We start from the raw sequence: 24,463 nt of genomic DNA on the forward strand, positions 1-24,463 counted from the left end.
GAAGAAAGTATAATTAAGAAAATTAGCCATTCAACAGTGTTAGGAATCTCCACTGTAATGATTTAAGACATAACAAAGACGTTTATCTGAAATTCATCTGACCTAAATCTGTCCATTCATCCCACATTTCTCAAACACCTACCATATAATAGGTACTGTTCTAGGTACCAGGGATATATCAGTGAAACCTGTTTTCACATAATTCACATTTTACTGGGGAGAGATAGGCAGTAAACAAAGGAAGAAATAGACGATGTGACCGAAATGAAAATGCAGCAGGCTGAGAAGATGGGGAATGATAGGATGCTATCTTACGAGGGTCATAATAATGAGGATAATAAACGTAGGTGGCGATATTTGAACTGAGACCTGAACAAATGGAGTTAGTAATATGACAGTGTGAAAGAAGAAGCGATCCTAGATAGAGGGAATAGCAAGTGCAAAGTTCCTAAGGTAAAAGCATGATTGGCAGGTTTGAAGAACATCAAAAGGGTCAGTGTGGCTGGAGTAGAGTCATGGAGAGGAAGAATAGGGTAGTTAACGAGAAACCCCCAGAACTTGCCAAGTATTTCGTCTTGTTTTCCCCCGCTGCCTTGTATTTTTAGGGTCGTATCCACGCTGCCTTGTATTTTTAGGGTCGTATCCACGGCATATGGAGATTCCCAGGCTAGGGGTCAAATCGGAGCCGTAGCTGCCAGCCAACACCACAGCCACAGCGAAGCAGGATCCGAGCTGTGCCTGCAATCTACACCATAGCTCACAGCAAGGCTGGATCCTTAACCCACCGAGTGAGGCCAGGGATCGAACCTTCATCCTCATGAATACTATCAGATTTGTTTCCGTTGAGCCATGATGGGAATGCCCAAATCTTATAGGTCAAGGAAAGGACTTGGAATTTTAAGTTTGTTGGGATCAAGTGAAGGATCCCCAGCAAAGGAGGGACCTGACCTGACTTACACAAAGGCTCATCTGGTTGCTGTGTGCCATCACAAAGTGAACAGCCCATTAAGAGAGTATAACAGCAAGCTAGACAAGAAAAGATGGCAACTTGAACTAGAGTTGTACTAGTGGAGGTGCTAGGAAGTAGTCAGACTTTTTTTTTTTTTTTTTTGGCCAGCATTTGGAAATTTCTTGGCCCAGGGATCGAACCTGTGCCACAGCATTGACCCCAACTGCTGCAGTAACAAGGCCAGATCCTTAACCTGCTGCACCACATGGGAACACCCAGACGTCTTTTGAAAATAGAGCCCTTGTGGACTGCGTGAGGATCAGAGATTGAGGTCAAGTACCACATTTGTGGTATAGCTGGAATCTGCCACCGGTCCTTCTGATGCTTCACTCATTTCTCCACATTACAGCAACCTCTCCTTCCTCCATGAATGTCATACGTTATACGAGCTATTCTTTTCAAGGAATATATTTGGAATATTCTTGTTCCAGAAGCGGGCTAGCTGGGGTCTATTTCACAAACTATTGAATCCAAGTGAAAAATGCCATGTGAAGCAGCTGTGTTGCTGAACTCTCTGGTGACCAGTTCAAATGTGTCAGAGACAGCAGTGATACTTAGATGTGCATTGTATAGATGATACATACTGCTTAACAATTATTGTGAAGCAAAGACATCCTTTGATGAGGTGTGAATAACTAGGAAAATATTTACAGTCAGCAAACATTGAAAACAGTATTTTTTTTTTTTGCTATGAATAAATATCTGGTCCTTGACCTGTCAGAATTTACATTCTTTTTTTATTCTTTTTTATTTTTTGCTTTTTAGTGCCACACCTGTGGCATATGGAAGTTCCCAGGCTAGGGGTTGAATTGGAGCTGCAGCTGCTGGCCTACGCCACAGCCACTGCAATTCGGGATCTGAGCCATGTTTTCAACCTACACCACAGCTCACAGCAAAGCCGGATCCCTGACCCGTTGAGCAAGGCCAGGGATCAAACTGAGTCCTTATGGATCCTAGTTAGATGCGTTTCCACTGCACTACAACAGGAACTCCCAGAGCTTACATTCTTCATAACTTTCAACAGAGCAGATTTTGAATGTCCACTGTGTCAGACACTCTACTAGACATGGAAAACAAAAATGAATGGTCTCTTTTCATCAGGTGTATAGACAAAAACAACTGAAAGCAACTGAGAAAAAAAGCAAATTTTTAAAAAGTGCAAACACCTGTTGAAAACTATTGCTCAGGTAACGTTAAACAGAACAACTAGATCTTTGTGGAATTGTGGGGAAAAGTTTTCCTAGATGGATGAGCACGCGTTTTCAAAAACAGAATCAGATTTGGTAGGTAAAATATTCTAAGTAAGGAAAACACATCACAGGAAGTTTAAAAGGTACAAGCAAGTAGGACTTGGCATATGAGTCCACACCCAAGTGTAATAGCACTGGATCATTATTAGCAAAGGGTGGAGGAGGCAATTAGAGGAAAGCTGCAAACACAAACCAGTCGTTCACAATTTGCTCTCTGAAGAGCGGTGAATGTGATCAAAACAAAGAATTTAGTATTTTTGTTTTCTTTTTGCAGCAAGAGTACGAATTATACAGGGGTGCCATTGAATACACATTTTTACATCTCTCAGCATTCATCAGTTTTTTTTGTCAAAATGTTTAAGTGCTTTCAATACACAACTTTTTAAAAAGATACACTATGAAAAAGTTTTTCAGAAGAAAACGATCTGAAGAACAAATTATGCCTCAATTAACATACAAAGTTTAGGCGAGAGAAGCGTTTTTCTATTCCCTGCTTCCATACAAGTGTGCAGTAAGCTGCAGTAAAGTCGAGAAAACTGATCTAATCAACGAGATAATCCCTGTAAAATGCAGTGTTTGGCCCGTAGTAAGCAAGCACTCAACAATTTACGGTTATTATTTTGACCTTAGACCTCTCTTAACAATTTGGGATTCTGTTTTCTCATTTTCAGAGAAAAACGCGTCACAGATGGTCTGAGGCTCCTGCCAGCCCGGACAATCTACTATTTTCAAGGAGGCATCTAATAAATATTTGCTGAACAAACAGATGAAATTAATTGTCTCTCCAAGGGGCCCAGCTGAGCGCCCACCCGAGAACCAGCAGAGAAGGAGGATTGGACCGGGCGCCGGTCCCACCAGCCGGTACACATCCACTGCCAATAGTCGGTGCTAAGGGAGCGCCTCCGAGAGCAACCTTAGCCCCACCCACCGCCAAGTCCACACTCCCCTCCGCTCTGCCTGAGACCGGAATCGCTCTGCCCAGCCTGAGGGGCAGCCGCCCACCTCCGCTGACGCATAGGCACCGCCCCTTCCGGTGTAAGGCCCGCCCCACTCGGGCCCTCCCCACCGGCCTCGCCCATGGCCCCGCCCCTCCACGAGATCTGCGCCAGGTCCTCTCAGCGTCCGCCCGCTGCCTGTCCACCCTCGACGCTCTGAGGTCACCGACGGGGCCGGGCTGAGGGGGGCGGAGGGACGGAGGGAAGATGGCGGCTGAGGCCGGATATTGGCGCCGCCTCCCCCAATCCTGGAGCCGGCGCAGATGAGGCGGCACGGCTGGGGCCAGCGGCGCTTCGGAACCGAAGCAGAGGGGACCCTGGCGGTGGGGCCTGGCCCTGCTATATGCCGGCGCGTCGGCTAGAGTGAGCGGCGGCGGCACCTTTTTCCTCCGGCTTTTTCCCTGTCGCTGTGAGTCCAAGCGGGTGGCGGGCGACAGAGGCGGCGGAGCCGGGATGGAGGACGTTAACTCCAACGTGAACGCGGACCAGGAGGTGCGGAAGCTGCAGGAGCTGGTGAAGAAGCTGGAGAAGCAGAATGAGCAGCTGAGGAGCCGCTCCGGGGCCGTGCAGGGCGCCGGCTCCCTCGGGCCTGGCAGCCCGGTTCGGACCGGTGGGTCCACTCCCTCCTCCGGTACGGCCTCCCCTCGGGGCTTCCCCTTGGGCCTCAGCGCCAAGTCGGGCAGCGGGGCCGGGACGGGCCCGAGGCGGACGAGTAGCGAGGAGCTGCGGGACGCCACCTCCTTGCTGGCGGCAGGCGAGGGTGGCTTGCTGGACGAGGTGGAGCCGCTGCGGCCCGAGGAGCTGGAGCGCCTGTCAGGCTGGGAGGAGGAGGAGGAGAGCTGGTGAGCGCGGGGCTCCGGGCCGGGCCGGGGCTGGGCGGGGATGGGCCTGGGGGCGGAGAGCGTCTTCCGAGGGTCCTCTGGTTAAGACACCTCGCTTTTGTGTGGCGGGATCCGCTCTCTGACGGGGGACTCGTGGTTTTGATTGGGTTGCAGAAAGGTCGGTGAGAGTTGAGGGTTCGAGGCTTGCAAAGGGAGCAGGGTTTGTAGCTAGTTCTCTTCTGGGTTGAGGACCCTCTGGGCTTTGGACCCCGTTGGGGTCTAGAGGCTGGCACAGCATAGGAAGGGCTGTTTGCTGTGGGAGGAGTCGGAGATGGGAAACCGCTTTGAAGAAAGAGCTCCTGCTTTGTGTGACATACTGGCTTTGGGATGGTGGTCTGGGCGTTTTGGATGTTGGGGAGGGGTCAGCCGATGTAGTATAACCCAGTGCGGGAAGCAGACCAGAGTGGCCCAAGTCCGTGCAGTGGTCAGTGTTTTGGATCAGTGGGAGATGGGTACCTTTCTGGCGGCGATGGGGAGATCTTATGAATCAGCACTCCCGGTTGGGTAGTGGGGTAAAGCTTGCTTTGTGTGAAGAGGGCAGGGGATGGTGCTGCTTTGTGTGAAGAGTCACGGGTGGAAACAAGAGCCCTGGCTCTCATTTTTAAAAACAAGAGTTGGGTCTGGCATTTTTTCGGAGCTGTGAAGTGACAGTTAATCCACCTTTCATTTCCATGTCATCCTAGAGGCAGAGAAAAAGAGCCCTCTTTAAAAATCTGAACCGAACTGTATTGTCAAAAGACACTTCTTTGTAAAATTGTGACCCACACTCTGATATCACTTCCATATATATGAAGGACGGGGGAGGCAGTTTCCCCCGAGTTTTATTGCAACCGCACGAAGATGTCAGTGGGAAATTCTTAATTTGTCTTCATTTATCCTGTTTTGAAATTTTAATTTTTAGCTGAAATAACTCTGCTCTTTGTTGAAACTTCTGGCTTGGTGCAGTTGAAATCATGGACGCTGGTATTGCAGGGCTGTAACTTTACAGAACTTAACTGAGGTAATTAGGTAGGAGCTTTGCTTGGATTCAAGCCCTGGCTCAGATACTTTGTAGCTGTTAAGACCTTGGGCAAGTTACTCTGAGCCTCACTTTCTTGCTCTGTTTGATGGAGAAAATAATAGTTCTTATATAGAGTTACAAAGATTATGAGATAATCCATGTATGCTTTTAGCATGAGCCTGGCGTATGAACTCTCCAAGACTAGCTGCTATAACTCTTAAGCCTTATTGTTTAAATCAAGAGATATTTAGTGAATGCTTTCAGGATCTTGAGATTCATAAATGTTGATCCCTGTTCATTAAGGCAGTTACAGTCTTACTGGGAGCCAAGTTTTATGCAGGAGTAAAATAAGCTAGGAAATACACCTTGAGTTGCTTAAAAAAAAAAAAAGAGTAATAGGGACAAAAAGTACTGAGAGTGCCCAGAAATTGGGAAGAAAATAATAGTCTAAAGTAGTTGGGGAGTTTCTGTTGTGGCTTAGTGGGTTATGAACCCGACTAGTACTCATGAGGATGCGGGTTTGATCCCTGGCCTCACTCAGTGGGTTAAGGATCCTGTGTTTCTGTGAGCTGTGGCGTAGGTTGCAGACTCGGCTTGGATCTGACGTTGCTGTGGCTGTGCTGTAGGCCAGCAAGCTACAGCTCTGATTTGACCCCTAGCCTGGTAACTTCCATATGCCACAGGTGCAGCCCTAAAAAAACAATAAATAAATTAATGAATAAATAAATAAAGTAGTTGGGGTAAACTTTGAGGAGAGGTGACTTTGGAGTCTGAGGGTGGGTAAGAAGTGGGAAGGGCATTTTATGCCTGACTACTGCTGGAGCAGAGTCAGGTATTTGTAAGTCCCAATTAGAAAGGTTTGAATTACAGCAATACTCTTGGTTGTATGATGTCAAGACTTTATTTTATTGCCAAGTGACACCAAATATTATTAGAACTGACTGTGGTAGTGACAGTTTTTCATATTACTGTGAAATCACGTCCTTGCAAAGGAATCCTAGGCATCTATACACTTTAAAAGAAACCAGAATCATCTAAATATCATCACATGCCTCTTCCAAGTGATGATGATAATGATTCTCTTAATAATAATGAGGATTAGCTGCACTCATCAGCCCATTTTAGATTATGTATTCTTAGAACACATTGACTCCACTTGGAGAAGCCGATTAAGTCTTTCGCTGCTTTAGTTTCTGAGCAGAGGGTTTATTTGTTCAGGTAGAGCACGTTTTAAATACTATGGCAGAAGTTTCTTTTGACTAGATGGTACCTGCTTATCACTACTCTGATCCTGATTACATATCAATATTATAGATGTCCTACACTTTTTCTGAAAAGATTTATGTGAATTAAAAGTTTGAAAATCATATTTAAAGTGCTTTGGAATATGTGTTTGGAGTATGTTAGGAGGGGTGGTGAGTTTTAGTGGAAGTTAGAGCAGGATTCACAGTCAGGAGTTTTTTCTTTGCAAGCAAGAAATCTACTTTATGTAACTTATACCCATTTCTTTCTCTTTCATCTAGAGAAATGTTTTTCCCCAAATGTATACCATGAAATGCTAGTACTGAAGGTGTTAATAGATATTATGTGAAAAAATAATTATGGGTCTGAGATCAAATATGGGAAAAACAAGGTTCAGCAACAACAGAAAAAACAGGTTTCTTTAATGCTGGACTTTTCGATGCCAATATGTTTTGAATATAATCTCTAATACTGTATGGTTTGGTTCCTAAATTTATTATATTGTGCTCCCAAGGAACTAAGATATGTAGAACACATTTAGAAAGTAGGGTTGTTCTTTGAGTAGTGGCTTTCACAGCTTTTTTTTTTTTTTTTCCGGACCCCGCTTCATGATAATTACATTTTATGCTATAGCGTAGTGCACAGGTATATGAATAATTGAAACAAAAGTTTCACAAAACTCTACTTAGTACCTGTGGTAAGCACTAATATTTTCTGTTCTGTTCTGTTTCTTTAGAAAAAAATGCTAGTTACAAACCACTGCTGAGCTGATATGCTAATCCATTAATGGGTGGTTCTCAGTTTGAAAAACACCCTTATAGAACAACTTGGAAAAGTCTAGAGAAGAGAACTAACATTTTGCATCACAGTGTGACAGGCTATGCCAGGCAGCTTATAAACATTTTTAACTTAATTGTGTTTAATTTTTTATTCATTTATGAGTTAGGTATCATTTTCCAGGTAAGGAAATTTAATCTCTTTCTAAGCATCAAATAATATATGGTAAATAATAGAGCCAGTATTTGAATCCAGGTCTTTATGACATCATAGCTTATGCTGTTCCCACTATATTTTGCTTTCTCCAAGTATAATTCCTTTTCCACATAAATGGCCCCTTATACTACTTGAATACTACTGTCATGACCCTGCTAACTTTTTTCCCACCACACACTCTGAGCATTCTCATCTCTTCTTCAGAGTAAAACAATCCCCATTTATTTAATCATTCCTTAGATAATGGTAATTCTCTGATCTTTCAGCCGTGGTCATTTTTCTCTTAATGAATTCTAGTTGTTTCTTGTCATTAAACATTGTACTCAGAACTGTACTCAGCATTTTAGATGATATTTGAGCAGACAGTGTGTGGTAGATATGTCTTGCTTGAGCTAAATGCTGTTATTTTGAAACCAAATATTTCATCAACAGTTTTAACTTTTGTTACTTATGCTTAATATGAGCCGTGTCAGTTACACTCCGTATCTTTTATACATAGGTTGTTAAACCAAGTCTCCCTAACCCTAATTTTCTGTAATGAATTTTTTGAGCTTAAATATTTTACGCTTTTACATTTCATTTTGTTAGTGATGGTTAAGGCATTTAATACTATCTACTTCCAGTTTTTTTGGTCGTTTTTATATTTGGTAGGCATACCTACTGGTTCTTCATTTAGGTTGTTGGTAAAAATATTAAAATGACAGAGTAGATGGCTCTGAATTGTGTAGCTCAACTAGATTCCCTACAGATTATCATTAGTCACCATACATTGTGGTTGTTGAGTAACTATTAGTTCTACTTATTATTATCAAGTCCATGTGCCATTTTGCCTGTATGGACATCATGGTAGATTTTGCCAAATGGCTTGCTATAATTAAGCTATATGGTGCTTAAAGAGCGCTTACCTGCAGTGAAGTAAATGTATCAAAATAGAAATTGCAGTAATTTGGTTTGGCTTGTTCATGGTGAATCCTCTGGCTTTTTCCTTTTCTAACTTTACAAACATTTTATTTTAGCTAGTTTTGAATTTTGCAAGGAATCCATCCGGTCTGAAATTTCTAGAAAGGCTTTTGACTCTGCCATAATATTTTGGATTGACAGCTTTTGGGTCAACAATAATTTGGTGATAAAATTTGTTATTTTCATTGTTTGGAAGGGTAGACCTAAGCCTGTTTCAAGCTACCTTTTGGTTTACTGTCTATCACCTTGCCTCGTCTGAACTTCAGTTTCCTCAATTTAGCCTCCCAACAATTCCAGATTTATAGTGCAGTAGTGTCAACTACTTTCACATTGTTGTACAGCAAATCCCCAGAACCCTCCCATCCTGCATGACTGAAGCTCTCCCCCCACAGAATAGCAGCTCTTTACCTCTCCTTCCTCCAGTTCCTGGCAACTGAGTCTATGAGTTTGACTACTTTAGATACCTGTAAGTAGAATAATGTTGACTTTGTCTTTTTGTGACCAGTTTTTTTTTTTTTTTTTTTTTTTTTTAATGGCCACACGGGCAGCTTATGGAAGTTCCTTGGCGAGGGATTGACAAGGCTGCTGCTTCAGTCTCTGCCACAGCTGTGGTAATGCTGGATCTGTAACCCACTGCGCCTAGCCGGGGATCAAACTTACACCTTCACAGTGATCCAAGCCACTGCAGTGAGATTCTTAACCCACTGCTCCACAGCAGGAATTCCTTGTGCCCAGCTTATTTCACTTAGCATAATGTCCTTAAGGTTCATCCGTGTTGTAGCATATGATATAGTTCCCTTCTTTTCTAAGACTGGATAATATTCTATTTATTGTATGTATATGACACATTTTCTTTATCCATTCATCTCTTAGTGGACACTTGGATTGCTTCCATTTCTTAGCTGTTGTAAATAATGCTGCTATGAATGTGGGCTTATAAATATCTGCTCAAGGCCTTGCTTTCACTTCTTGTGGATATATACCCAGAAGTAGAATTGCTTGTTCAAATGGTAATTCTGATTTAATTTCTTGAGGAGCCACCTTATTGTTTTATACAGCAGCTGCACCATTTTTCATTCCAGCCTGGCATTATACAAGGGTTCCAGTTTTTCTCCATCCTTGGCAAAACACTTCTTTGATTCACTCTGAGTTTTAATGTGGTGTGAGTTAGGGGGCCAAATTCATTCTTTTTGCATATGGATATCTAGTTGTTCCCATACAATTTGTTGAGAAGACTTTTCTCTTCCCATTAAATTGTCTTGACAGCTTTGTCAAAAATCAGTTGCCCTTTAGAGTTCCTGTTGTGGCTCAGAGGTAACCAACCCAACTAGTACCCTAGAGGGCATAGGTTCAATTCCAGGCCTCACTCAGCAGGTTAGGTGTCCCGCATTGCCATGAGCTGTGGTGTGGGTCACAGATGCAGCTCAGATCCTGTGTTGCTGTGACTGTTGTATAGGCTGGCAGCTCCTGCTCTGATTCAACCCCTAGCCTGGGAACATCCGTATGTAGCATATGTGGCCCTAAAAAGCAAAAAAAAAAAAAAAAAAATCAGTTGCCCATAAAATATGGGTTTATTATTTTTGAACTCTCAATTCTGTTCCACTGATCTTTGATTGTCCTTAGGCCAGTACTACACATTCATGATTACTGTAGCTTTTTAGTAAGTTTTGAAATTAGAAAGTGTGAATCCTCCAGTTTTATTTTTTTTCAAAGTTGTTTTAGCCATTCGGAGACCCTTGTATTTCCATATGAATTTTGAGATCAGCTTGTAAATTTCACCAAAAAAAAAAAAAAAAGGCATTGTATTGAAAGGGGAAAGGGATTATATTGAATCTGTAGATCAATTAGGGATCTTAACAATACTGATTCTTTTTTCAGTCCATAGCCATTAGATGTCTCTCCATTCACTTAAGTCTTCTTTAATTTCTTTGACTGTGTTTTATAGTTTTCAGTGTATACGTCTTACATTTCTTTTGTTCATTTTATTTTTAGTCATTTTGTTCTTTTTTGATGCCACTGCAAATGGAATTATTTTTCTTTCATTTTTGGATTGTTCACTGCTAGTGTGTAGAAATACAGTTGACCTTTGTATGTTGATGTCATTGTCTCCTGCAATCTTGCCAAAGTAATTTATCAGCTGTAATTTTTTTTTTTTTGATGTGGATTTCTTTATGTATAAGATCATGTCATCTGCTGGTAGAGGTCATTTTATTGCTTTTCCAATCTGGATAACTTTTATTTCATCTTCTTGCCTAATTGCTCTGGCTGGAACATCAAGTGTGGTGTTGGGTAAAAGTGGACATCTTTCAATGTGACTTTTATTGTTTTTTATTTTTAATAATCACTAACAATTATTTGTTGCATTAACACGGGGCGTAATCTGTTAAGTACTTTATGATATACAGTATTTCATCTTAATAACCCAGTATGGTTAAACTATTATTAAACCCCATTTTAAAGATGAGGAAAATAAAGCTTAGGTTAAATAATTTGCTTCTAGTCACTCAACTTTGTGGCCAAGCTAAGGTTGGAACCTAGTTAGTCTATCAAATTGTCTGTATTTTTTATGTTATTCTTCATAAATTTATACTGTTATTCACATTTGGCTATTATATGTCCCCCAAATTCTGTGTTTTGATCATTTGTCTTTAACAACCTGGGTCCCGTGTACATTTCAATTAATTTCTTTATCTGAGGACCTCTTTTTGTGCTCATTATTCTTGTGTGGAAGGCCTTTGGAGCCCCTGGGAGTCAGATGCTAAGAGTCATGACTCTGGAACTGGATAGCCTGAGTTCAAATCCCTGCTCCCACCTTTGTCAACTCTGTGACCTTGTCAACCACCTTCTCTCTGTGCTTGAGATTCATAATTATCTTTAAAATGGTTAGTTCTTGTACCAACCATATAGTTTAAATATAATATATGTAAAGTGTTTAAACAGTTCTTGGCACAAGTTAAATATATGTTAGCTTTCATCATTGTCGTCATCATCACTATCTTATTTTAGTTCTAGACTGGCCTATCTTTGCAGTGAACTTTAAAAAGAAAAACTATGAAAAATTTCAAACATGTATAAAAGTATAGTGAACAGCAAAATGCACCTCCACTTAATTCATCACCCAGCTTTAACACTTAGCAACTAATGCCATTCTTATTTCATTTATATCACTGTATCATTAAAACCTCAAACTCTCTGGACTAATTTGAAGCAAATTCCATCTCAAACATTATACCTTTTAATTATTAGATATAGTAGTAGAAGAGGAGGACTCTTTTTAAACATAACTACAGTACCAGTTTACCCCCCCCCACCCCAAATAAAAATAATTCTTTTGCATTTACAGCAACATGGATGGACCTAGAAATTATCGTACTAAGTGAAGTTAGTCTATACGGTGAAAGACAAACATTCTGCGATATCACTTAAATGTGGAATCTGAAAAAAAAAAGATATAAATGAACTTCATTGAAGAACAGAAAGAGACTCACAGACTTTGAAAAACTTATGGTTACCAAAGGGAACAGGTTGGGGGGTGGGAGAGATGGACTAGGGATTTGGGATTGGCATATGCACACTCAGGTATATATGGAATGATTGGCCAACAGGGACATGTTGTATATAGCACAGAGAACTCTATGCAGTATTCTGCGAGAATCTATGTGGGAAAAGAAGCTGAAAGAGAATGGATGTGTGTACATGTATAGCTGAATCACTTTGTTGTTCAGTAGAAGTTACCACAACCTTGTATATGAACTGTACTTCAATAAAATTTAAAAGAACTAAAAAAAACTTCTTTATATCATCAAATGTGCTCTGAATGTTTTTAGATCAAATTTTCTGAAAATTAGTTTGCATATTAATGTTTTGAATTTTTTTTATATTTTATTATAAACTGCAAAGTGAAACAACCTCTTCCAGTATTTTGATCATTTTGGTATCCCCAGTTTATTTGTTGATCATGAAACAGGTCCAGTTCTTTTCATTCCTTCTCCAGCCTTGTGAGAAATTAATTGTTGAGGCAAATCAAGAATTTCTTAGGTGATCTGTGTACAAGATAAGGTTTTCAGAAGATGTCTAAATATTTTAAGTGGTCTCACCACTATTACATCTTTTCTTTTATTAGAATTGAAATTTGTTTTAGATAAGTAACATCATTCTTATCTTCCTTTGACCTGCAGGCCTGCAGTAACTCCTGTAATACCATCCTTATTTATAGTTACCTAACATTTTTAGTTAAATTTAATTTTAGCATTGTTGTACCTTAATTTTAGTGTTGCTGTACATTTCTTCCATGTACTTGTACTTTTAGGCTCCCATGTTTTTGTAAAACAGAATACTCTAATTTTCCATAAATCTGCATTTTCTACATTAAATTTACCTAAAACATGTATACTTTTTACTGATGAAAGAAAGAGTCTTGATTTTCAAAGAAGGGACGCTTTTATTTTATTTCATTTTTGGTTGTGCCCTGTGGCATGCAGAAGTTCCCGTGCCACAGCAGTGACCCGAGCCAGAGCAGTGACAACTCGGGATGCCACCAGAGACCTTCCAAAAGAACCCTTTTATTTATTTATTTATTTATATTCTTTTTAGGGCCGCACCTGAGGCACATGGAAGTTTCCAGGCTAGGGGTCTAATCGGAGTTAGAGCTGCCAGCCTACGCCTCGGTAGTGCAGGCCAAGCCACATCTGTGACCTACACCACAGCTCACGGCAACACCAGATCCTTAACCCACTGAGCAAGGCCAGGGGTCGAAGCCGTGTCCTCATGGATACTAGTCGTATTAATTTCCACTGTGCCACAATGGGAACTCCCAAAAGGACCCTTTTAAAATGGTCTTTATGAAAATTTATTAAGGGCCTCATGTAAAAGAATGAAAAAGTGTATATAATTCATAAAAATCTTTATGTTACTATTTAAAATATTCATTATTGAGAGGGAGGCCTAGGAACTGATTCCTCCATCTTCTCTTCAAGTCCCCATATTGTTTTCTCCATTCCTACTGTGACTTGTGCTGATTGAAAAGGAATTTACGTGTGGGCAAAAGACAGACGTATGTGTAAAATACTTTCTAAATGAGTTTTAGATTGTTTATTTATCTACTCTGCTGCACCGTTGTAGACGAGAGTTTAGTATTGCATGTATATGCGTAAAGACTATATTATCTAATCAGTACTTGTTAAAATTATTTGTCAGTATCCAGAAATTTGTTGCTTTATTATTTTTGTTCCTTTTTCTTTGAGAGATTCACTATTGCTGACAAAACCTCCGTATATCTGTAGAGGAGACAACAGATTGAGAATAAAGATGTTAGAGAAAATTGAAATGAGTTGTCAGGCTCTTCGTGAGGCCCTTAGGAACTTTTGCAGACCATGAAATCATAAAAATATGGTAATGATTTCTCTTTTTCTTAAAAATTTTTGGGATTTGGGAGTTCCCGTTGTGGCTCAGTGGTAGTATTCATGAGGATTCAGGTTTGATCCCTGGCCTGCCTCAGTAGGTGAAAGATCCGGTGTTGCCATGAGCTGTGGTGTAGGTCCCAGATACAACTCAGATCTGGCATTGCTGTGGCTGTGGTGTAGGCTGGTAGCTGTAGCTCCGATTCTGCCCTTAGCCTGGCAACTTCGTATGCCATAGGTGCAACCCTAAAAAGACACACACACACACACAATGGGGGGTATTTGAAATCTGTTAAGTTCCTCAGATATCTTGTTAAATCCATTTACTGTAAATCAATTTTCTTTTATGTTTATGAAGACACTTTAAACTCAGATTGACTTCTTATCAGTAAATGTTATTGGTGTCTGCCCTAACTCAGAGATAGATAGGTATGTGGTTTTTTACTTACCATGTTTTTCACTCGTAACCCTTTTTTTTTTTTTTTTTTTTGTAATCAGCTCCTGTAATATCATCCTTATTTTTACATTTACAGCGACTTAATATTTTTAGTTAAATTTTTTTTTTTATGCATGTACCGGTACTTTTAGGCTCCCATGTTTTTGTAAAACAGAATACTTTTAACCTAGTTTTCTGTAAATCTTCATTTTCTTTGTTAAATTCACCTAAAACAACTATACTTTTTACCGAAGGAAGGAACTGTCTTTATTTTTGGCTGTGCCTGTGGCACGCAGAAATTCCAGGGCCAGGGATCAATCCACAGCTTCAACCCAAGCAGTACCAGTGATGGCGTGGGTCCTTAACCTGCTACACTACCAGAGAACTCATAGCCTTTCACTTCTGAAAATGGACTTTATTACCTGACCTCTTTGTTTTGTGTATGCTTTTTGTAGGGGGCCATTGGTAGAATTTGCCAATATGGTAAGGTTAATAAAGCATTCAGTTTGTGTAATCACCAATATTTATCTTATAATTTGGCAATCATTCACTGATTAACACTTTGGAGTTTTGTTTTCTAGACTCTTCTGTACCAAGGAGATGGTACTTTAAAGTAATATGGTTCGGGCGTGTTTTTAAATGAATCAGAAGTTATACATCTTAGATGAGCATTCCTTTTTAGCAGTGGTTTTCCCAGTGATTCTCACATGGCTTTACACTTTTTTTCTTTAGTGGAACAAATATTTAGAGCCCCTGTGTGTGAGCAGTGCAATGTCAGGAATACTGAGAGAAATGATAATACATTTTCTTGCCTTCTTAAAAAATGGAATTTGGCTAAGAAGGACCACATGATTGATAAAATATATTACAATCATTATTGTTTGAGAATGTTCTATATGCCAAGTATCGTATAAGGCATTTTGTGCATGTTAAATCATTTAATTGCTCAATTTTGAATTATAGTTAGTGTTATCCCTATCTTTAAAAATGGGGATAAAATATACAAAACAAAAAATAAGCATTTTAACCATTTTTAAGTGTACTGTTCAATGGCATATTAGATGCATTTACATTGTCCTGCAGTCATCACCATCCATTAGCAGAACTTTTTTGTCTTTATAAACTGAAACTCTGGATAAATAGTAACTCTTCATTCCCCTGTTCTTCCTGCCCCAGTCCCTGGCAACTTTTGTGTATATGAATTTGACTACACTAGGTACCTCATATAAATAGAATCATATAGTATTTGTCCTTTAGTGTCTGGCTTATTTATTTATTGTTGTCTTCAGAATTCATCTTTGTTCTAGCAGGTGTCATGTAATCCCCATTTTACAGGTAAGGAAACTAAACTCAGAGTCACCTAGCTAATATAGTGCTTTGAAATTCATACCAAGACTGAATGGTTGCCTGATAAAAAAAATATATGATCTTGATTTATTTAACCTGTAGATAGATTGATTGTTTAGACTTACTCTGTATAACTCTGGAGATCACTGCTAGGACAATAGGTATACATTAGAGGTAGGCAAATATTTATTTACTATAAGGAAGAGTTTTCTAATACAATTGTTCCTAGAAGAAATGGACTGCCTTGACAAGGTGTTGTGAATAACCTTCAGCAGTAAAGACTGCTTAATGGTCTTATAGCAAGGGATGTTGCAAAGAAGGAAAAAGTTGAATTAGGTCACTTCTACGAGTTCTTCTAAACTCTGTTCTGTGATTAAAATGTTGTAGTCTACTTGGGAGCATAAGATACCTTCAAGACAAAGGGCTAAGTAGGTATATGTAGCTAAGATCTTTAGCAATGTTAAAAACATTGTGGGAGTTACCATCGTGGCTCAGTGGTTAATGAACCCAACTAGCATCCATTAGAACATGGGTTCAATCCCTGGCCTTGCTTAGTGGGTTAAGGATCCGGCGTTGCCCTGAGCTGTGGGCTGTGCGGTAGGTCACAGACACAGCTGGATCCTGTGTTGCTGTGGCTGTGGTATAGGCTGGCAGCTGTAGCTCCGTTCGACTCCTAGCCTGGGAACTTCCATATGCTGCAGGTGCAGCCCTAAAAAGAGAAAAGACCAAAAAAAAAAAAAAAAAAAAAAAAGCATTGTGGGTTTTTTTTTCCCCCTAACTCTATGACACATTTCTCTGAATGTCCTCAGTATTGGCTGATTCTTTCCTTTTTGAGGAGAGGTTTGAGTTTTGAAAACTGTTAGGTCGTTATTATGCCTAGTGAATAAAAATGAGTGAGATATTTGAAGTTCTCAGCAGTCCAACTCCACCTCACCTTTTCCCTAGATTTACTTGCTGTTGTCAGAAAACGTCATGAATATTCATGCTTATTACCTTTTAATGTTTGTTCCGCATGGAGTACCTTTTTTCTCTCCTTTGTGAAATTCTAAATTTCCCATTTGGTTTACTTCCTCTTCAACATTACCTGTCAATGTTTATATATGTTTTTAGAGTATGTGTAACACCGAAACCTTGTACTTTGGTTTATATAGTCCAGATGGTGAGCGTTTTTTTTTTGTTTTTTTTTTTTGCTATTTCTTTGGGCCGCTCCCACAGCATATGGAGGTTCCCAGGCTAGGGGTCGAATCGGAGCTGCAGCCGCCGGCCTACGCCAGAGCCACAGCAACGCAGGATCCGAGCCGTGTCTGCAACCTACACCACAGCTCACGGCAACGCCGGATCGTTAACCCACTGAGCAAGGGCAGGGACCGAACCCGCAACGCATGGTTCCTAGTCGGGTTCGTTAACCACTGCGCCACGACGGGAACTCCGGTGAGCGTTTTTAAGAAGAGGGGACAGTTGTGTCCATCTTTTTGTGTCTGAACAGACTTTCAGTATCTTGTGTGTAGTAAGAGTTCAATTATATTAAATTAAATTGAATCAGTCCAATTGTCAGTGATGTTAAGTTGAAATGAGGTGAAGCTGTAAAATAATGAGACCAAATTTCTTGCATGACTTGTATGACCCCTATGCCAGTTACAAAGGAGGAATTTCACACGTGCTTTGCCTAATGGCAGTATTGAAACTGTACTTTTCCGTGAATGAATTAATGAAAATACTGTCTATATATAGTGTCTGATGTTAAAAATCATTTTTTGTGGGTGGTTTTTGTTTTTGTATTTTGTTTTATCTTTTTTGGCTGTCCTGTGGCATATGGAGTTCCAGGCCAAGGATCAGATCTGAGCTGCAATTATGACTTATACTGCAGCTGCGGCCACCCTGGATCCTTAACCCATTGTGCCAGACTGGGGATGGAACCGCTGTCCCAGCATTCCAGACACAGTGCCGATCCTTATGTGCCATGGTGGGAACTCCAAAAACCAGTTTTAAAATTCCCTTTGGGGAGCTCCCATTGTGGTCAGTGGTTAACGAACCTGACTAGCATCCATGAGGACACGGGCTCAATCCCTGGCCTCACTCAGTGGGTTAAGGATCTGGTGTTGCCATCAGCTGTGGTGTAGGTCACAGGCGTGGCTCAGATCTGGCATTGCTGTGGCTGTGGTGTAGGCCGGCAGCTGCAGCTCCAGTTCGATCCCTAGGCTGGGAAACTTCGATATGCCACAGTGTGGCCCTGGAAAGAGAAAAGACAAAAAAATAAATTAATTAAAACAATAAAATTCCCTTTGGTAGGATAACAGTTACACTTTGTTTTAAACTTCTTTGTACTTTCTATCCTAAATTTTCTGTTGTGAACATAAATTGATTTTATCGTTTTAAAAAAAAAATCCTGCTGATTTAAGTCACTTTCGTTACTCTGTGGTCGCATGGGGTGGGGATCATAATACAACATATACATTAAAAAGCCATTGATGTTATTATGTATTACAGATGAAAATTTTGGTTCCAGTAAGTTTATTTTTAAATTTTTCTTATTTTTTCTTTTTATGGCCACACCTGTGGCATATGGAAGTTCCTGAGCCAAGGTTTGAGTCAGAGCTGCAGCTGTGGTCTATACCACAGCCACAGCAATGTGGGTTACAAGCCAGGTTTGCAACCTACACCGCAGCTCACTCAACGCTGGGTCCTTAATCCACTGAGCGAGGCCAGGGATCGAACCCACACCTTCATGGATCCTAGTCGGGTTCTTACCACTGAGCCATGACAGAGAACTCCTTAATTTAGTGTTTTAAAAATGAAATTCCAAAAAAAAAATAAATAAAAATGGAATTCTACAAGTCTGAACAAGTTTATCAGATATTACCTGAAGTATGTAGTCCGTTTTTGTAGAGGAGAAAAAAAAAAAAAATCAGACTTCTGGAGTTCCTGCTGTAGCATTGTGGGTTAAGGATCTGACATTGCTGCAGCTGTGGTGTAGTTCGCAGCTGCGGCTCAGATTTGATCCCTGGCCCAGAAACTTCCGTATGCTGCATGTGTGCCCCCCACCCCCAAATCAAACTTCTTAATCTTCCAGGAATGTCAGATGAGAACTTCCACAGTCTGTATGTAGCTCATATTCTGTGAGCCCTGTGTGTCACTGATGTTACTGGTCTCCTCAGACATGTTTTGGGAACTACTCTGCATGCAGATCTTTATGTTACACTTTACAGGGTAACTGGTGGTGCTGATGCCCTGGTAGCCCAGAAGGGCTCCTTCTCTTCTTCACTTACCCAGATGTCTGCCTTCTTGCCCTCCTGCTAGGAACATTATCTATAACTATATCTGTAAATTAGTTTAATTTTGACATGGTTTTAAAAGTAGACAATTTGGAGTACCCTTGTGGCTCAGGGTTAAGGATCTGGTATTGTCACTGCTGAGGCTCTGGTTACAACTGGGGCATAAATTCAATCCCTGACCTGGGAATTTTCATATGCTATGGCAAAAAAAAAAAAGGAGTTTGGCATTAAGTAGTGTCATAATGTAAATGGATTGAATTATAATAATGTACTGTTCCTTAGAGTAATAACTTGAACTAATGAAAGCATACTACATGTTGTCATAGTTCAGTAACAAAAATGAACTTGTGAAAGCGTTTAGGTTTTAAGGCTTTCAGTAATACATGTTCTTTTTTCTTTCTTTCTTTTTTTGACTGTACCTGGGGCATGTGGAAGTTCCTGGGCCAGGGATTGAACCTACGCCACTGCACTGACAATGCTGGATCTTTTACCTGCGGTGTCATCAGGGAATTCCTATATGTTCTTATTTCGCTTGAGCTATTTACTCAAAATCATATCTGCTGGGATCTTTGATTTAGGAATCTAAGTTATGGAGGAAATGGACCCCTTTGAGAACAAACTAGCTTGTTTAAGATGAAGGTTCAAAAAATATAAAATGTACAGGCTGCTTTGATCTTGGAAAAGGCTCACTCTAGAATAAATTTGAAATTTCTTGAGGATGTTAAAGGATTATAGAGAGGAAAAAAAGGTGATTGTATCTCCTTGAAATGTGAAATAGTAGAAGCAAGCTAATATAGTACTATAATATCTGATAAGAAATTTATGAAAATGTTTGGAAAGACAAGGGAGTTCCCGTCGTGGCTCAGTGGTTAACAAACCCCACTAGCTTTCATGAGGACCTGGGTTTGATCCCTGACCTTGTTCAGTGGGTTAAGGATCCTGCATTGCTGTGTCTGTGGTGTAGGCCAGCAGCTACAGATCCAATTGGACCCCTAGCCTGGGGACCTCCCCATATACCATGGGCGGAGCCCTAAAAAGACCAAAAAAAAAAAAAAAAAAAAAAAAAGACAACATTTGGAAAGATGAAGAGAGGAGAGAGTGTTTATTTAAAAATAGAGGTTTAGATTTCATGAGGATGAATCAAACTATCTCCCACTTCTACAGTTTACTAGAAGGAAATCCCTCCCACACACAGCCCTCCCACTGCTCCATTTTAGAGCTTCTGCTCATCTGCCTGTGAGAGAATCAAAAACATAGCACCATGTGTAGCTGCTAAAGGTGTTTGGTTGAAAAGTGTGAATAAGAAGCAGGGGTGGGCCAGACTAAGTTTGCAAATGACCTGTGAGTCTGATAAGTTTGAGGAATGGAATTTAATAGATGCTATCAAGTTAGGAGGTTTTTAAATATATGCATTTAATGCCTTATTAGTACTGTATTTTGTAATTATAGAGATTATGTCTTTATTAATAACTAGTAGATATAGAAAGAGTACTTTAATTTGGTAATTTTATTTTATTTTATTTTTTGTCTTTTTGCTATTTCTTGGGCCGCTCCCACAGCATATGGAGGTTCCCAGGCTAGGGGTCGAGTTGGAGCTGTAGCTGCCAGCCTATGCCAGAGCCACAGCAACGCGGGATCCGAGCTGAGTCTGCGACTTACACCACAGCTCACGGCAATGCCGGATCGTTAACCCGCTGAGCAAGACCAGGGATCGAACCTGTAACCTCACAATTCCTAGTCAGATTCAGTAATCACTGAGCCACGACAGGAACTCCTAATTTGGTAATTTTAGAATGTGGATATCTTTTGTGTAAGCCTGCTAATTTCCCCTCTAAGAGGGAGATAATGGGTCTTGTGTTGACTTATTGTAGTGAAACTTGTGTTTGCCATTGGTAGTTTTTAGCTAGAGCTGATCTGGAGAGGATTAAAAAATGAAAAAAAACTGATGGGGGAGGGAATTCCTGCTGTGGTACAGTGGGTTAATGATCTGGCTTGTCTCAGCGGTCTGGCTTGTCTCTGTAGTGTTACTGGTTCGATCCCTGGCCTGGTGCAATAGGTTAGGGATCCAGTGTTGCCACTGCAGCCAAAAAAAGGAAAAAAAAATAAAGTAAAAAATAAGGTTATAAAAAAACCCCCAAAACTGATGGGGAGTTCCTGTTGTGGCTTAGCAGTAATGAACCCAGCTAGTATCCATAAGGATGCGGGTTCAATCCCTGACCTTGCTCATTGGGTTAAGAATCTGGCATTGCCGTGACTGTGGCTTAGGTCAGCAGCTGCAGCTCCCATTGGACCCCTAGCCTGGGAATTTCCATATGCCAGGGGTGCAGCCCTAAAAAGACCAAAAAAAAAAACAAAAAAAAACAAAAAACCCAAAACAAAACTGATGAATTCTAGAAACCTGAATCTGCAGGTTGGCAACTGGATGAGCAGGCACTGTAGGGTTCAGTGGTAGTACAGCCTGTGACTGAGAGCTAACAACCATCACTATATGAGGTATAATCATTTAGTTTTGTCTTAACTCCTCTTTGAATTTCTGTCTAGCACTGTGTTTGGCCACTGGTAGCTGCTACACAATCATTTGTAATCATAATCATAAGTATAATAATCTGTGGCTTGATACTAAACCTTCAAGGTGGTTAAAGTTTAGCTTGGAGACAGAATAAACACAGAATTCCATTCTCTCTGAAATCAACAATAAGAGTTCATAGAAAAAAAGTTTATTTAGACTTGAATGTGAGAGTCAGGACTTAGAATTTAGGTACAGATGGAAAGGTATTTCTTGCTGTTTTGTCAGAATCAAAAAGTACAGGGAAAAGAATGAATCCTTCATTTGAGTAGGGTAAAGAGAAGCCTGTGAAAATAGTGGTTTGTTACAGAACGAGTGAGAAAGTTGAATCATTGGGTCAGAGACCATGCTGTGGATGGCTTATGAAATCTAGGAGGATATTTTTTAGTGTTAACAAAATGGTGGGGGGTGTTTTTGTTTTGTTATTTTTTTGTTTTGTCTCTTTGCCTTTTCTAGGGCCACTCCCATGGTATATGGAGGTTCCCAGGCTAGGGGTCGAATCGGAGCTGTAGCCACCTGCCTAACCAGAGCCACAGCAACGCGGAATCCGAGCCGCATCTGCAACCTACACCACAGCTCATGGCAACACCAGATCCTTAACCCACTGAGCAAGGCCAGGGATCGAACCCGCAACCTCATGGTTCCTAGTCAGATTCATTAACCACTGAGCCACAACGAGAACTCCAACAAAATGGTGTTTTGGGAAGATTAGTGTGGGGGTAGTGCATAGGTGGGAAAGAAAGTGTAGCTACTTTTGTGGGCTAGAAAGCTGAGCCTCTGGGATTTACCAGCATTTTATGCCCAGATGCACATAGCAAAACTGTAATTCAAACCAAAGCATTAAATCCATAGTTATAGTCTTTCCATTTCATCTTAACCACTTACAAGTGATTGCATAAAAACAATCATATGAAGCTAAATGATTAAAGATCAGATTTGTTTAGTTCCTCTTATAAAACATCTACATTATTTAAAAATATCATTTTGACCTTAGTAACTGTTATGTGAAAGTATTGACATTTTGTGTCAGATAATTATTTGTTGTGGAGGCTGTCCTGTGTATTGTAGAATGTTTAGCAACATCCCTGACCAAACAAAAATGTCACACATCGCCGGATGTTCCCTGGAGAGACAAAATCACCCCAAGTATTGTCTTAAGGTATACTTACGGTATGGTGTCTACTTAACCAGAAATATTTAGTGCTGTATTGCAGGAATAAGTGTCTTATGCCAGTAACTTTGCTCCATTTATGTTTCTAAGTCATAAATAATAATGTTCTGAAAATTAGGAAAAACTAAAGTGTGTGATCTTTTGTACAAACCCAGATGTTATTTGAGAGTCAAGGAAGTGCTGAGATGCTGAAACAGCAGGTTTAAATAAGGACCCGGGCAAACTGGGTTGAAGGATCACCCCAGGAATAATCAGACATTATTGAGTACCTGCTGTGAATAGAGCACTATGTTAAGATGATAAAGAGTAGTCAAAGAACTGTGGCAGTTGGAAAACCTCATGAAAAAGGAAGTCTTGAATTGGTCTTGAAGTAAGGCTTAGATTAGGAAAATGGAAAAGAAGTTATCCCCCCCCCCAATACTAAAAAGAGCTATAAACAAAAACATCTGTGGTTTAACTATCTATGGTGCATGAAGTGAATATTTATTTGGCCAGTTTGGCTGGACAAGAGGGTTTTTTACTGGAGTACTTGGAAGAGAAGATCAAGATCAAAGAATCTACATTGGATTGAATAACATAGGATCTTGAAAAATTAAGCTAGGGACTGTATCCAGTGGGAATGTTATTGAGCTGTGAAACAGTGTTTATTCTGACTTGTGTTTTAGAGAGCTAAGTGATATAGGATAGATTGGAGGGTTGAAAGTCTGGTAGGTGTGGGAAACCAGTTTAGTGAATTGATAGGATGTGTTGATTGAATATATGAAGAGAGAAAACAGTTGAGATTAGTATAAAAATTTTTCATTTCTGGATTGGAAAAAATAATGGTGCCATTTTAAGTTTTATTTGGGGATGTTTGATTTTGAGAGTATGTCTATAGTTAGCACTTATGGCTCTGACTGACACCTAGGAGAAAGATTAGGACTAAAACTATTAGGAAATTCATATGTCCAAAAAATGATGATTGGTTATGATAATCAAACAAAAGCCTTCTTCAAATTAAAATAAGTTTCTGAGAAGTTCCTGTTATGGTTCAGGAGATTAAGAACCCTACATAGGGAGTTCCCGTCGTGGCACAGTGGTTAACGAATCTGACTAGGAACCATGAGGTTGCAGGTTCGATCCCTGCCTTTGCTCAGTGGGTTAACGATCCGGCGTTGCCATGAACTGTGGTGTAGGTTGCAGATGCGGCTCGGATTCCGCATTGCTGTGGCTCTGGCGTAGGCCGGTGGCTACAGCTCCGATTCAACCCCTAGCCTGGGAACCTCCATATGCCATGGGAGCGGCCCAAGAAATAGCAAAAAGACAAAAAAACAAAAAAAAAAAAAACCCTACATAGTGTCCATGAGGATGCAGGTTCAATCCCTGACTTCGCTCAGTGGGTTAAGGATCCGTCATTGGCACTAGCTGCGGTGTAGTCACAGATGAAGCTTGGAAGTGGTGGTGCTATGGCTGTGATGTAGGCCTTGGCTGCAGCTCTGATTTGACCCCTAGCCCAGGAACTTCCATATGCCACAGGTGTGGCCATAATCATTTTTTAAAAATAAAAAAATTCTGATAAATATGGAATAAAATAGTAGGAAGCAACACTGTTTTATCCTGTGAGGCAGCAGTTGATAAAATAATAAAAATCATGTGATATAGGAAGTGTATGAAGAGCTCAGTTTTTATATTTACAATGTGTGTATTCAGATCCTCCCATCATCATTTCTAGCTTTGGTAATTAAACTTTAATAAGTGATAAGAAAAAAAGCTAATAGGAAAGGGAAGAAAGTTAGACTGAAAGAGAGTGGGTTAAATTTAACTTCTTAAAGACGCCAGGATAATTTATAATTACTGTCATTTGGGAGAGATGCTGGTTAGTTACAGGTATTTTGAAAGGAACAAATAGGGTAGAAATGGATATGAATTAAGTAGGAAAAGTTTAGTTCTGCTATTACAAGTG

At 40.3% G+C, this 24,463-nt stretch overlaps 1 protein-coding gene across 4 annotated transcripts in view; it reads left to right on the forward strand.

The window, feature by feature from the left end:
• Window positions 1-3,435: 3,435 nt before the first annotated feature.
• The window catches only part of SLAIN2 (SLAIN motif family member 2), an 85,374-nt gene continuing 64,346 nt past the window's right edge, over window positions 3,436-24,463 (forward strand). For all 4 annotated transcript variants that reach the window (XR_014812423.1, XR_014812424.1, XM_005666635.4 and 1 more), the window contains exon 1: window positions 3,436-4,096. Coding sequence is in view for 2 of the 4 variants with exons in the window: in XM_005666635.4 (XP_005666692.1) it covers window positions 3,708-4,096 (389 nt within the window). In the remaining 2 variants the exon portion in view is untranslated. The remainder of the gene's footprint in view (window positions 4,097-24,463) is intronic.

Source organism: Sus scrofa, chromosome 8 (assembly GCF_054392235.1).
Source record: "Sus scrofa isolate SSC_HxYL_T2T_F1_AM1 chromosome 8, Sscrofa_HxYL_maternal_Yorkshire_Landrace_v2.0, whole genome shotgun sequence".
Taxonomy (NCBI): Eukaryota; Metazoa; Chordata; class Mammalia; order Artiodactyla; family Suidae; genus Sus; species Sus scrofa.